General features: G+C 59.1%; 1 protein-coding gene across 1 annotated transcript in view; it reads left to right on the forward strand.

Annotated features, from left to right (window-relative positions):
- The first annotated feature begins 279 nt into the window (after positions 1–279).
- Positions 280–13,306, forward strand: part of LOC147123916 (complement component C6-like) — a 114,844-nt gene continuing 101,817 nt past the window's right edge. The window contains 3 exon segments of the mRNA XM_085965268.1: positions 280–382; positions 2,487–2,676; positions 2,995–3,150. Of these exon segments, the coding sequence (XP_085821394.1) occupies positions 2,527–2,676; positions 2,995–3,150 (306 nt within the window). The 5' untranslated portion in view covers positions 280–382; positions 2,487–2,526.

Genomic DNA, 13,306 nt, shown 5'->3' on the forward strand with positions numbered 1-13,306 from the left:
GAAACATGCTTCACCTGCCCCACTTCATGCCCCAGAACTGGACCCAGCACTGCTTCCTTCCTCATTGCAGCTCGAAACACACTGATCAAGAAAGTTCTCTTGCACACATTTCGGGAATTCCTCCCCCTCTTTGCCTTGTCTGATCAACTCCTATTTCTGAACCATTTTCCTCTCCTGCTCTTTGTCTCTCCCAGTGCTGTGCGGACCTTGATTTCTCTGCTTCATCCTGGTTCCTCTTCCGATCTTATTCCAGTTTTTTTTTCTTCGCTGCTTCCTCCGCTTATAAGTAAAATAAATCTGTGATCCAGGAAACCAAGGGATGGTGTCTGGGTAAAGAGTGACGCGCTCTCACTGAAGGGAGCTGGACGGTGGGTGAAACGAGGTGAGTACTGCTCTACATTAAAGCAACTTCTTTCACCGCTTTCTAAAATACTTTGTTAAATTCAAAAATAACAAGCTTCTGCTGGTCCTCCGGAAAGTTCTATCACCGTGCCCTTCCCTGGTCTGCTCTCAATCTTTTTTGCTGTAAAGTAAAAGAAAGACTTGCATGCCTATAGCGCCTATCACGACCACCGGACGTCCCAAAGCGTTTTACAGCCTATGAAGTACTTTTTGAAGTGTGGTGACTGTTATAATGTAGGAAACGCAGCAGCCAATTTGTGCACAGCAAGCTCCCACAAACAGCAGTGTGATATGACCAGATAATCTGTTTTAGTGATGTTGATTGAGGGATAAATATTGGCCAGGACACTGGGGAGAACTCCCCCTACTCTTCTTCGAAATAGCAGCACTCCCTCAGTATCGACCCTCCGACAGTGCAGCACTCCCTCAGTATCGACCCTCCGACAGTGCAACACTCCCTCAGTGCTGCCCCTCCGACTGTGCAGCACTCCTTCAGTGCTGCCCCTGCGACAGTGCAGCACTCCCTCAGTACTGCCCCTCCGACAGTGCACTGCTCCCTCATTACTGACCCTCTGACAGTGCAGCGCTCCCTCAGTACCGCTTCTCCGACAGTGCAGCGCTCCCTCAGTACTGCCCCTCCGACAGCGTGGCGCTCCCTCAGTACTGCCCCTCCGACAGTGCAGCACTCCCTCAGTACTGCCCCTCCGACAGTGCAGCACTCCCTCAGTACTGCCCCTCTGACAGTGCGGCGCTCCCTCAGTACTGCCACTTCGACAGTGCAGCACTCCCTCACTACTGCCCCTCTGACAGTGCAGCGCTCCCTCAGTACTGCCCCTCCGGCAGTGCAGCCCTCCCTCAGTACTGCCCCTCCGACAGTGCAGTATTCCCTCAGTACTGCCCCTCCGACAGTGCACTGCTCTCTCATTACTGACCCTCCGACAGTGCAGCGCTCCCTCAGTACCGCTTCTCCGACAGTGCAGCGCTTCCTCAGTACTGCCCCTCCGACAGTGCGGCACTCCCTCAGTACCGCCTCTCCGACAGTGCAGTGCTCCCTCAGTACTGCCCCTCCGACAGCGTGGCGCTCCCTCAGTACTGCCCCTCCGACAGTGCAGCACTCCCTCAGTACTGCCCCTCCGACAGTGCAGCACTCCCTCAGTACTGCCCCTCTGACAGTGCGGCGCTCCCTCAGTACTGCCACTTCGACAGTGCAGCACTCCCTCACAACTGCCCCTCCGAAAGTGCAGCGCTTCCTCAGTACTGCCCCTCCGGCAGTGCAGCCCTCCCTCAGTACTGCCCCTCCGACAGTGCAGCACTCCCTCAGTACTGCCCCTCCGACAGCGCGGCGCTCCTTCAGTACTGCCCCTCCGACAGTGCAGCACTCCCTCAGTACTGACCCTCTGACAGTGCAGTGCTCCCTCAGTACTGCCCCTCTGACAGTGCAGCACTCTCTCACTACTGCCCCTCTGACAGTGCAGCGCTCCCTCAGTACTGCCCCGCCGACAGTGCAGCGTTCCCTCAGTACTGCCCCACCGACAGTGCAGCTCTCCCTCAGTACTGACCCTCTGACAGTGCGGCGCTCCCTCAGTACTGCCACTTCGACAGTGCAGCACTCCCTCACTACTGCCCCTCCGGCAGTGCAGCCCTCCCTCAGTACTGCCCCTCCGACAGTGCAGCACTCCCTCAGTACTGCCCCTCCGACAGTGCAGCGCTCCCTCAGTACTGCCCCTCCGACAGTGCGGCGCTCCCTCAGTACTGCCCATCCGACAGTGCAGTGCTCCCTCAGTACTGCACCTCTGACAGTGCAGCACTCCCTCAGTACTGCCCCTCTGACAGTGCAGTGCTCCCTCAGTACTGCCCCTCCGACAGTGCGGCGCTCCCTCAGTGCTGCCCCAGACTGGGAGTGTCAGCCTGGATTTTTGTGATCAAGCCTCTGCAGTGTGGTTATAATCCCAGAACCTTCATGTCAGAGGTGAGGGTGGTACCCACTGAGCCAGTGGCTGACACACTTTGAAGTTGAAGTCTAGTTTTACTCCAGCCCTCTGGATGAGCTGCTCCGGTTTAATCTCTGCCTATTTGTATTTCAGGATTGAGCCAGTCTAAATCAAGCCCCGCCCACGTCAGACGATGGGCCCCCATCAACAGGTCCTGACGCTGTTTCTCCTCGGCCTGTGTCTGAGCGGAGGCCTGGCCTGCTTCTGTGAAAAGTATCCCTGGTCTCAATGGTCAACCTGCACTGTAACCTGTGGCCCCGGTCAAACCAGTCGCCAGAGGCAGGTGCCAAATAAAAATTCAGCGGGAGGGAGGGGGAGGGGGAGGGGGAGGGGGAGGGAGGGGGTTGGGGAGGGAGGGGAGGCCTATTTCGGGAGGGTTCCGTTGGGAGGGGGAGGGTTGGGGAGGGGGAGGTTTGGGGGAGGGGGAGGGAGATGGGGAGGGGGAGGGGGAGGGGAGGGGTTTGGGGGAGGGGGAGGTGGATGGTTGGGGGAGGGTTCGGGGATTTGGGCAGTGACGATGCGGGCGCTGTAATAATAGAGAGCCCGGAACAGCTGCCCCTTGGTAACTAACCCAGTCTCTCACCCTCTCTTGTTCAGGAAGTTTTCTATCGACGAATATTACCACAAGTTTGACTGCGGCAACATCTGCTCCCCCAGCGTGGAGCGGAAGGAGTGTAACTCGGGGGGCTGCAGCGTTCCCTGCGCCATTGGCGACTGGTCCAGCTGGTCACCCTGTGACCCCTGCGTCAGGAAACAGGTACAGTCGCGTCCTTTCCTAAAACCCCCCCTCCACTCGCCCCCCCCGCTCCGAGCTCAAGAGGTGAACGCGGTACTGAGGCACAATGACCCAAGAGGGCCGAGAGGTTCAACACCCTGGTCTGTGCTGACTTCAGTTGTGGTGGGGGAGTGGGCAGTGGGCAAGGGGGCAGTGGAGGGGCAGTGGGGGGAGGGCAGTGGGGGAGGGTCAGTGGGCGAGGGGGGCAGTGGAGGGGCAGTGGGGGGAGGGGCAGTGGGGGATGGTCAGTGGGCGAGGGGGGCAGTGGGGGAGGGGCAGTGGGGGAGGGGGCAGTGGGCAAGGGGGCAGTGGAGGGGCAGTGGGGGGAGGGGCAGTGGTGGAGGGGGCAGTGGGCGAGGGGGGCAGTGGGCGAGGGGGCAGTGGGGGAGGGGGCAGTGGGGGAGGGGGCAGTGGGCGAGGGGGGCAGTGGGGGAGGGGGCAGTGCGCGAGGGGGCAGTGGGGGAGGGGCAGTGGGGGAGGGGGCAGTGCGCGAGGGGGCAGTGGGGGAGGGGCAGTGGGCGAGGGGGGCAGTGGGGGAGGGGCAGTGGGGGAGGGGGCAGTGGGGGAGGGGCAGTGGGGGAGGGGCAGTGGGCGAGGGGTGCAGTGGGGGAGGGGTGCAGTGGGGGAGGGGCAGTGGGGAGGGGTGCAGTGGGGGAGGGGCAGTGGGGGAGGGGGCAGTGGGGGAGGGGGCAGTGCGCGAGGGGGCAGTGGGGGAGGGGGCAGTGGGGGAGGGGGCAGTGCGCGAGGGGGCAGTGGGGGAGGGGGCAGTGGGGGAGGGGGCAGTGCGCGAGGGGGCAGTGGGGGAGGGGGCAGTGGGGGAGGGGGCAGTGGGGGAGGGGGCAGTGGGGGAGGGGGCAGTGCGCGAGGGGGCAGTGGGGGAGGGGGCAGTGGGGGAGGGGGCAGTGGAAGGGCTGCAATTATCCTCAGTGTTCCTGTGCTGGATTCAGTGACACTGAGGACAGGATCGGATTCAGCTGTGCTGCCCCCGCTAGTCAAATAGTGCTTGAGCGTCGGACCCCAAAAACCCACAAGAGCCTGTTCCCAGCCTAGGGAGCCAATGAGGGCACCGCGCTCAGGAATTCCCCCCCAAATCTTCTGGGGTGCAGGCCACACCCCAGGCCTGGGGTTCCTGTAACCGGGTCCCACGCCCGCCATCGGATAGGCCCCTCCCGGTGTACCAGCTCACTGGAGCCCCCCCTCCCCGACTAAACCCAGGCCAGAGTGGGGTGGTGTCGTGGGGCTCTCCTGTTGTTGGGGGTCCGTGCCGTCCTCTGACGCTGCTGGCCTCGTCTGCCTTGGCTCTCAGGCTTCACTGCCCGCAAGGCCCCAAGGATACTCCCAGGAGTCGGTGAACCAGGTCCCGGCCTAACTCACCGCCCCTCAGCCGGGAGGCTTGCAGAGTCTTGCCGGATTCTCACTTCTGCCTTTATCGATATAAAAAAAACTTCAACAACAACAACTTGTCTTTATATAGCGCCTTTAACGTAGTAAAACATCCCAAGGTGCTTCACAGGAATATTTAAGACAAAAAATTTGACACCGATCCACATAAGGAGAAATTAGGGCAGGTGACCAAAAGCTTGGTCAAAGAGGCAGGTTTTAAGGAGGAGAGAGGTAGAGAGGCGGAGAGGTTTAGGGAGGGAATTCCCGAGCTTGGGGTCCAGGCAACAGAAGGCACGGCCACCAATGATGGAACGATTATAATCAGGGATGCTCAAGAGGCCAGAATTAGAGGAGCGCAGATATCTCGGGGGGGGGTTGTGGGGCTGGAGGAGATTACAGAGATAGGGAGGGGCGAGGCCATGGAGGGATTTGAAAACAAGGATGAGAATTTTGAAATCGAGGCGTTGCTTAACCGGGAGCTAATGTAGGTCAGCGAGCACAGGGGTGATGGGCGAGCGGGACTTGGTACGAGTTAGGACACGGGCAGCCGAGTTTTGGATGACCTCAAGTGCACGTAGGGTAGAAAGTGGGAGGCCAGCCAGAAGTGCGTTGGAACAGTCAAGTCCAGAGGTAACAAAGGCATGGATGAGGGTTTCAGCAGCGGATGAGCTGAGGCAGGGGCGGGGACGTGCGATGTTACAGAGGTGGAAATAGGCGGTCTTTGCTATGCTGCAGATATGTGGTCGGAAGCTCATTTCAGGGTCAAATATGACACCGAGGTGAAGAAGCAAGAGTTAATAGGGCTGGATTCTGCTGAGAATATAGGTGGGTGTGAATGATGCGCGCCGTTATTAACGTGTAATTCATCCAGCAACTTGTAAAAGCTACACGTGCAGGAGGAAGCCTAGCGAACGGGGCCGGTCAGGAGAGGCCTCGCTCCAGTGATCTCTGGGCCATTGTGAGCGACAGACTGTGGAATAAAAACCCTTTGTCCCAGTTCACCACCTGTGCCGCGCTCCTCGGTAACGGTGCTTACGCCGTGCTCCTTGGTAAACGTATTTAAACCGCGCTCCTCGGTAACCGTACTTACACCGCGCTCCCCGGTAACCGTGCTTAGCACGCGCTCCCCGGTAACCATGCTTACGCCGCGCTCCCCGGAAACTGTGCTTACCCTGCGCTCCTTGGTAACCGTACATACGCCGTGCTCCCCGGTAACCGTGCTTACGCCGCGCTCCCCGGTAACCGTGCTTACTCCGCGCTCCTTGGTAACCGTGCTTAGGCCGCGCTCCCTGGTAACCGTCCTTAGGCCGCACTCCCCGGTAACCGTGCTTACGCTGCGCTTCCCGGTAACCGTGCTTACCCCGCGCTCCTTGGTAACCGTACTTACGCCGCGCTCCTCGGTAACCATGCTTACGCCACGCTCCTCGGTAACAGTAGTTATGCCGCACTCCTCGGTAACCGTACTTACACCACGCTCCTCGGTAGCCGTACTTACCCCACGCTCCTCGGTAACCGTACTTACCCCATGCTCCTTGGTAACCGTACTTACGCTGCGCTCCCCAGTAACCGTGCTTACGCCGCGCTCCCCGGTAGCAGTACTTACACCGCGCTCCTCGGTAACCGTGCTTACGCCGCGTTCCTCGGTAACCATGCTTACGCCGCGCTCCTCGGTAACCGTACTTACGCCGCGCTCCTCGGTAACCGTACTTACGCCATGCTCCTCGGTAGCCGTACTTACCCCACGCTCCTCGGTAACCGTGCTTACGCCACGCTCCTCGGTAACCGTACTTACGCCGCGATCCTCGGTAACCATACTTACACTGCGCTTCTCGGTAATCGTATTTACACCATGCTCCTCGGTAACCGTACCTACGCTGCGCTCCTCGGTAACCGTGCTTATGCCACGCTCCTCGGTAAACGTACTTACGGCGCGCTCCTCACTAACCTTACTTACGCCGCGCTCCTCGGTAACCGTACTTACGCCGCGCTCCCTGGTAACCGTACTTACGCCGCACTCCTCGGTAACCATACTTACGCCGTGCTCCTTGGTAACCATGCTTACGCCGCGCTCCTCGGTAACCGTACTTACGCCGTGCTCCTCAGTAACCGTGGTTACGCCGTGCTCCTCGGTAACCGTACTTACGCTGCACTCCTTGGTACCCGTGCTTACCCCGCGCCCTTCGGTAACCATGCTTACGCCACGCTCCTCGGTAACCGTACTTACGCCGCGCTCCTCCGTAACCGTACTTTCGCTGTGCTCCTCGGTAACCATACTTACCCCCCGCTCCTCGGTAACCGTACTTACCCCGCGCTCCTCTGTAACCGTGCTTACACATCGCTCCTCTGTAACCGTGCTTACGCCACGCTCCTTGGTACACCGTGCTTACGTCGCGCTCCTCGATAATCATACTTACACCGCGCTCCTCGGTAACCGTGCTTACACCACGCTCCTCAGTAACCGTACTTACGCCGCGCTCCTCGGTAACCGTACTTACCCCGTGCTTCTCTGTAACCGTGCTTACCCCGCGCTCCTTGGTAACCGTGCATACGGCGCGCTCCTCTGTAACCGTACTTACGCCGCACTTCTCGGTAATCGTACTTACGCTGCGCTCCTCGGTAACCGTGCGTACGCCGCGCTCCTCTGTAACCGTACTTACGCCGCGCTCCTTGGTAATCGTACTTAGCCCGTGCTCCTCGGTAACCGTGCTTACACCACGCTCCTTGGTAACCGTGCTTACGCCGCGCTCCTCAGTAACCGTACTTACGCCGCGCTCCTCAGTAACCGTGCTTACGCCATGCTCCTCGGTAACTGTGCTTACGCCACGCTCCTCAGTAACAGTACTTATGCCGCTCTCCTCGGTAGCCATACTTATGCCGCGCTCCTCGGTAACCGTACTTACGCTGCGCTCCTCGGCAACCATACTTACTCGGTAACCGTGCTTACGTCGCGCTCCTCGGTAACCGTACTTACGCCGCACTCATCGTTAACAATACTTACGCCGCGCTCCTCGGTAACCGTGCTTACGCTGTGCTCCTCGGTAACCGCACATATGCCGCACTCCTCGGTAACCGTGCTTACCCCCGCTCCCTGGTAACCGTACTTACCCCGCGCTCCTCGGTAACCGTACTTCCCCCCCGCTCCTCGGTAACCGTGCTTACCCCGCGCTCCTTGGTAACCGTGCTTATGCCGCGCTCCTCGGTAACCGTGCTTACGCCGCGCTCCTCGATAATCGTACTTACGCCCTGCTCCTCGGTAGCCGTACTTACCCCACGCTCCCCAGTAACGGTGCTTACGCCACGCTCCTCGGTAACCGTACTTACGCCGCGATCCTCGGTAACCATACTTACAATGCGCTTCTCAGTAATCATATTTACACCATGCTCCTCGGTAACCGTACCTACACTGCGCTCCTCGGTAACCGTGCTTATGCCATGCTCCTCGGTAAATGTACTTACGGCGCGCTCCTCGCTAACCTTACTTACGCCGCGCTCCTCGGTAACCGTACTTACGTCGTGCTCCCCGGTAACCGTACTTACGCCGCACTCCTCGATAACCATACTTACGCCGTGCTCCTTGGTAACCATGCTTACGCCGCGCTCCTCGGTAACCGTACTTACGCCGTGCTCCTCGGTAACCGTGGTTACGCTGTGCTCCTCAGTAACCGTACTTACGCCGCACTCCTTGGTACCCGTGCTTACCCCGCGCCCCTCGGTAACCGTGCTTACGCCACGCTCCTCGGTAACCGTACTTACGCCGCGCTCCTCCATAACCGTACTTTCGCTGCGCTCCTCGGTAACCGTACTTACGCCGCGCTCCTCGGTAACTGTACTTATGCCGCGCTCCTCGGTAACCGTACTTACCCCGCGCTCCTCTGTAACCGTACTTACGCCGCGCTCCTCTGTAACCGTACTTACGCCGCGCTCCTCGGGAACCGTACTTACGTCGCACTTCTCGGTAATCGTACTTACACTGCGCTCCTCGGTAACCCTGCATACGCCGCGCTCCTCTGTAACCGTACTTACGCCGCGCTCCTAGGTAATCGTACTTAGCCCGCGCTCCTCGCTAACCATGCTTACACCACGCTCTTTGGTAACCGTGCTTACGCCGTGCTCCTCGGTAACTGTGCTTACGCCGCGCTCCTCGGTAACCGTACTTACGCCGCGCTCCTCGGTAGCCATACTTATGCCGCGCTCCTTGGTAACCGTACTTACGCTGCGCTCCTCGGTAACCATACTTACGCTGTGCTCCTCGGTAACCGTGCTTACGCCACGCTCCTCGGTAACTGTACTTACGCCGCACTCATCGTTAACCATACTTACGCCGCGCTCCTCGGTAACCGTGCTTACGCTGTGCTCCTTGGTAACCGTACTTACGCCGCTCTCCTCGGTAACCGTGCTTACGCCGTGCTCCTCGAAAACCATACATATGCCGCACTCCTCGGTAACCGTATTTACCCCCCGCTCCCTGGTAACCATACTTACCCCGCGCTCCTCGGTAACCGTACATCCCCCCCGCTCCTCGGTAACCGTGCTTACGCCGTGCTCCTCGATAACCATACATATGCCGCACTCCTCGGTAACTGTGCTTACCCCCAGCTCCCTGGTAACCGTACTTGCCCCGCGCTCCTCGGTAACGGTACTTCCCCCCCGCTCCTCGGTAACCGTGCTTACCCCGCGCTCCTCGGTAACCGTGCTTATGCCGCGCTCCTCGGTAACCATACTGACGCCGCGCTCCTCGGTAACCGTGCTTCCGCCGCGCTCCTCGGTAACCATGCCTACGCTGCGCTCCTCGGTAACTGTACTTACATCGCGCTCCTCAGTAACCGTGCTTACACCGTGCTCCCCGGTAACCGTGCTTACACCGCACTCCTCGGTAATCGTGCTTCCGCCGCGCTATTCGGTAACCGTGCTTACACCGCGCTCCTCGGTAACCATACGTACGGCACGCGCCTCGGTAACCGTGCTTACGCCGCGCTCCTCGGTAACCGTACTTACGCCGCGCTCCTCGGTAACCATACTTACGCCGTGCTACTCGGTAACCATGCTTACGCCGCGCTCCTCAGTAACCGTACTTACACCGCACACATCGGTAAACATACTTACGCCACGCTCCTCGGTAACCGTGCTTACGCCGTGCTCCTCGATAACCGTACATATGCCGCACTCCTCGGTAACCGTGCTTACCCCCCGCTCCCTGGTAACCGTACTTACGCCGCGCTCCTTGGTAACCGTACTTACACCGCACTCCTCGGTAACCATACTTACACCGTGCTCCTCGGTAACTGTACCTACGCCACGCTCCTCGGTAACCATGCTTACGCCACGCTCCTCGGTAAACGTACTTATGGCGTGCTCCTCGCTAACCGTACTTACGCCGCGCTCCTTGGTAACCGTACTTACGCCGCGCTCCCCGTTAACCGTACTTACGCCGCGCTCCTCGTTAACCATACTTACGCCGCGCTCCTCGATAACTGTGCTTACGCCGTGCTCCTCGGGAACCGTCCTTACGCCGCACTCCTCGGTAACTGTGCTTACCCCGTGCTCCTTAGTAACTGTGCTTAGGCCATGCTCCTCGGTAACCGTACTTAAGCCGCGCTCCTCTGTAACCATACTTTCGCCGCGCTCCTCGGTAACCATACTTACGCCGCGCTCCTCTATAACAGTGCTTACACCGCGCTCCTCTGTAACCGTGCTTACGCCGCGCTCCTCGGCAACGGTGCTTACGCCGCGCTCCTCGATAATCGTACTTACACTGCGCTCCTCGGTAATTGTGCTTACACCACGCTCCTCGGTAACTGTGCTTACGCCGCGCTCCTCGGTAACCGTACTTACGCCGCGCTCCTCGGTAATTGTACTTACACCGCGCTCCTCGGTAACCGTGCTTACGCCGTGCTCCTCGGTAACCGTACTTACACCACTCTCCTCGGTAACCGTACTTACGTCGCACTCCTCAGTAACCATACTTACGCCGCGCTCCTCGGTAACCATGCTAACGCCGCGCTCCTCGGTAACCATACTTTCGCCGCGCTCCTCGGTAACCGTACTTACGCCGCGCTCCTCGGTAACCGTTCTTATGCCGCGCTCCTCGGTAACCGTACTTATGCCGCGCTCCTTGGTAACCGTACTTACCCCGCGCTCCTCTGTAACCATGCTTACACCGCGCTCCTCTGTAACCGTGCTTATGCCGTGCTCCTCGGTAACCGTGCTTACGCCGCGCTCCTCGATAATCGTACTTACACCGCGCTCCTCGGTAATCGTGCTTACGCCGCGCTCCTGGGTAACCGTACTTACGCTGCGCTCCTCGGTAACCATACTTACCCCGCGCTTCTCTGTAACCGTGCTTACCCCGCGCTCCTTGGTAATGTGCTTACGCCGCGCTCCTCTGTAACCGTGCTTATGCCGCACTCCTCGGTAACCGTAGTTACGCCTCGCTCCTCAGTAATCCTACTTACACCGCGCTCCTCGGTAACTGTGCATACGCCGCTCTCCTCGGTAATCGTGCTTACGCCATGCTCCTCGGTAACCGTACTTACGCCGCGCTCCTACGTAATCATACTTTCGCCGCACTCCTCGGTAACCGTACTTACGCCACGCTCCTCGGTAAACGTACTTATGCTGTGCTCCTCGGTAACCGTGCTTACGCCACACTCCTCAGTAACCGCACTTATCCCGCGCTTCTCTGTAACCGTGCTTACCCCGCGCTCCTTGGTAACATGCTTACACCGCGCTCCTCGGTAACCGTACTTACGCCGCACTTCTCGGTAATCGTACTTACACTGCGCTCCTCGGTAACCCTGCATACGCCGCGCTCCTCTGTAACCGTACTTATGCCGCACTCCTAGGTAATCGTACTTAGCCCGCGCTCCTCGCTAACCATGCTTACACCACGCTCTTTGGTAACCGTGCTTACGCCGTGCTCCTCGGTAACCGTACTTACGCTGCGCTCCTCAGTAACCGTGCTTACGCCATGCTCCTCGGTAACTGTGCTTACGCCGCGCTCCTCGGTAACCGTACTTACGCCGCGCTCCTCGGTAGCCATACTTATGCCGCGCTCCTTGGTAACCGTACTTACGCTGCGCTCCTCGGTAACCATACTTACGCTGTGCTCCTCGGTAACCGTGCTTACGCTGTGCTCCTCGAAAACCATACATATGCCGCACTCCTCAGTAACCGTACTTACCCCCCGCTCTCTGGTAACCATACTTACCCCGCGCTCCTCGGTAACCGTACATCCCCCCCGCTCCTCGGTAACCGTGCTTACCCCGCGCTCCTCGGTAACCGTGCTTATGCCGCGCTCCTCGGTAACCGTGCTTACGCCGCTCTTCTCGGTAACCGTGCTTACGCCGTGCTCCTCGATAACCATACATATGCCGCACTCCTCGGTAACTGTGCTTACCCCCAGCTCCCTGGTAACCGTACTTGCCCCGCGCTCCTTGGTAACGGTACTTCCCCCCCGCTCCTCGGTAACCGTGCTTACCCCGCGCTCCTCGGTAACCGTGCTTATGCCGCGCTCCTCGGTAACCATACTGACGCCGCGCTCCTCGGTAACTGTGCTTCCGCCGCGCTCCTCGGTAACCATGCCTACGCTGCGCTCCTCAGTAACTGTACTTACATCGCGCTCCTCAGTAACCGTGCTTACACCGTGCTCCCCGGTAACCGTGCTTACACCGCACTCCTCGGTAATCGTGCTTCCGCCGCGCTCCTCTGTAACAGTGCTTACACCGCGCTCCTCTGTAACCGTGCTTACGCCACGCTCCTTGGTAACCGTGCTTACACCGCGCTCCTCGATAATTGTGATTATGCCGCGCTCTTCGGTAACCGTACTTACGCTGCGCTCCTTGGTATCCGTACTTACCCCGCGCATCTTTGTAACTGTGCTTATCCCGCACTCCTTGGTAACGTGCTTACGCTGCGCTCCTCGGTAACCGTGCTTACGCCGCACTCCTCTGTAACCGTACTTATGCCGCACTCCTCGGTAATCATACTTATACCGCGCTCCTCGGTATCCATGCTTACACCACGCTCCTCGGTAACCGTGCTTACGCCGCGCTCCTCTGTAACCGTACTTATGCCGCGCTCCTCGGTAATCATACTTACACCGCGCTCCTCGGCAACCGTGCTTACACCGCGCTCCTCGGTAATCGTGCTTACGCCATGCTCCTCGATAACCATACTTACGCCGCACTCCTCCGTAACCATACTTTCGCTGCCCTCCTCGGTAACCGTACTTATGCCGCGCTCCTCGGTAACCATACTTATGCCGCGCACCTCGGTAACCGTACTTATGCGGCGCTCCTCGGTAACCATACTTATGCCGCGCGCCTCGGTAACCGTATTTATGCGGCACTCCTCGGTATCCGTAATTACACCCCGCTTCTCGGTAACCGTACTTACCCCGCGCTCCTCTGTAACCGTGCTTATACCGCGCTCCTCTATAACCGTGCTTACGCCGCGCTCCTCTGTAACCGTGCTTACACTGCGCTCCTCTGTAACCGTGCTTACGCCGTGCTCCTCGGTAACTGTGCTTACGCCGTGCTCTTCGGTAACCGTACTTACGCCAGTCTCCTCGGTAACTGTTCTTACGCTGCGCTCCCCGGTAACCGTACTTACGCCGTGCTCCTCGGTAACCGTGCTTACGCTGTGCTCCTCGGGAACCGTACTTACGCCGCACTCCTCGGTAACCGTGCTTACCCCGTGCTCCTTAATAACTGTGCTTACGCCATGCTCCTCGGTAACCGTACTTACGCCGCGCTCC

Source organism: Somniosus microcephalus, chromosome 1 (genome assembly GCF_052327205.1).
Source record: "Somniosus microcephalus isolate GS21.2 chromosome 1, FLI_Smic_1.0, whole genome shotgun sequence".
NCBI lineage: Eukaryota > Metazoa > Chordata > Chondrichthyes > Squaliformes > Somniosidae > Somniosus > Somniosus microcephalus.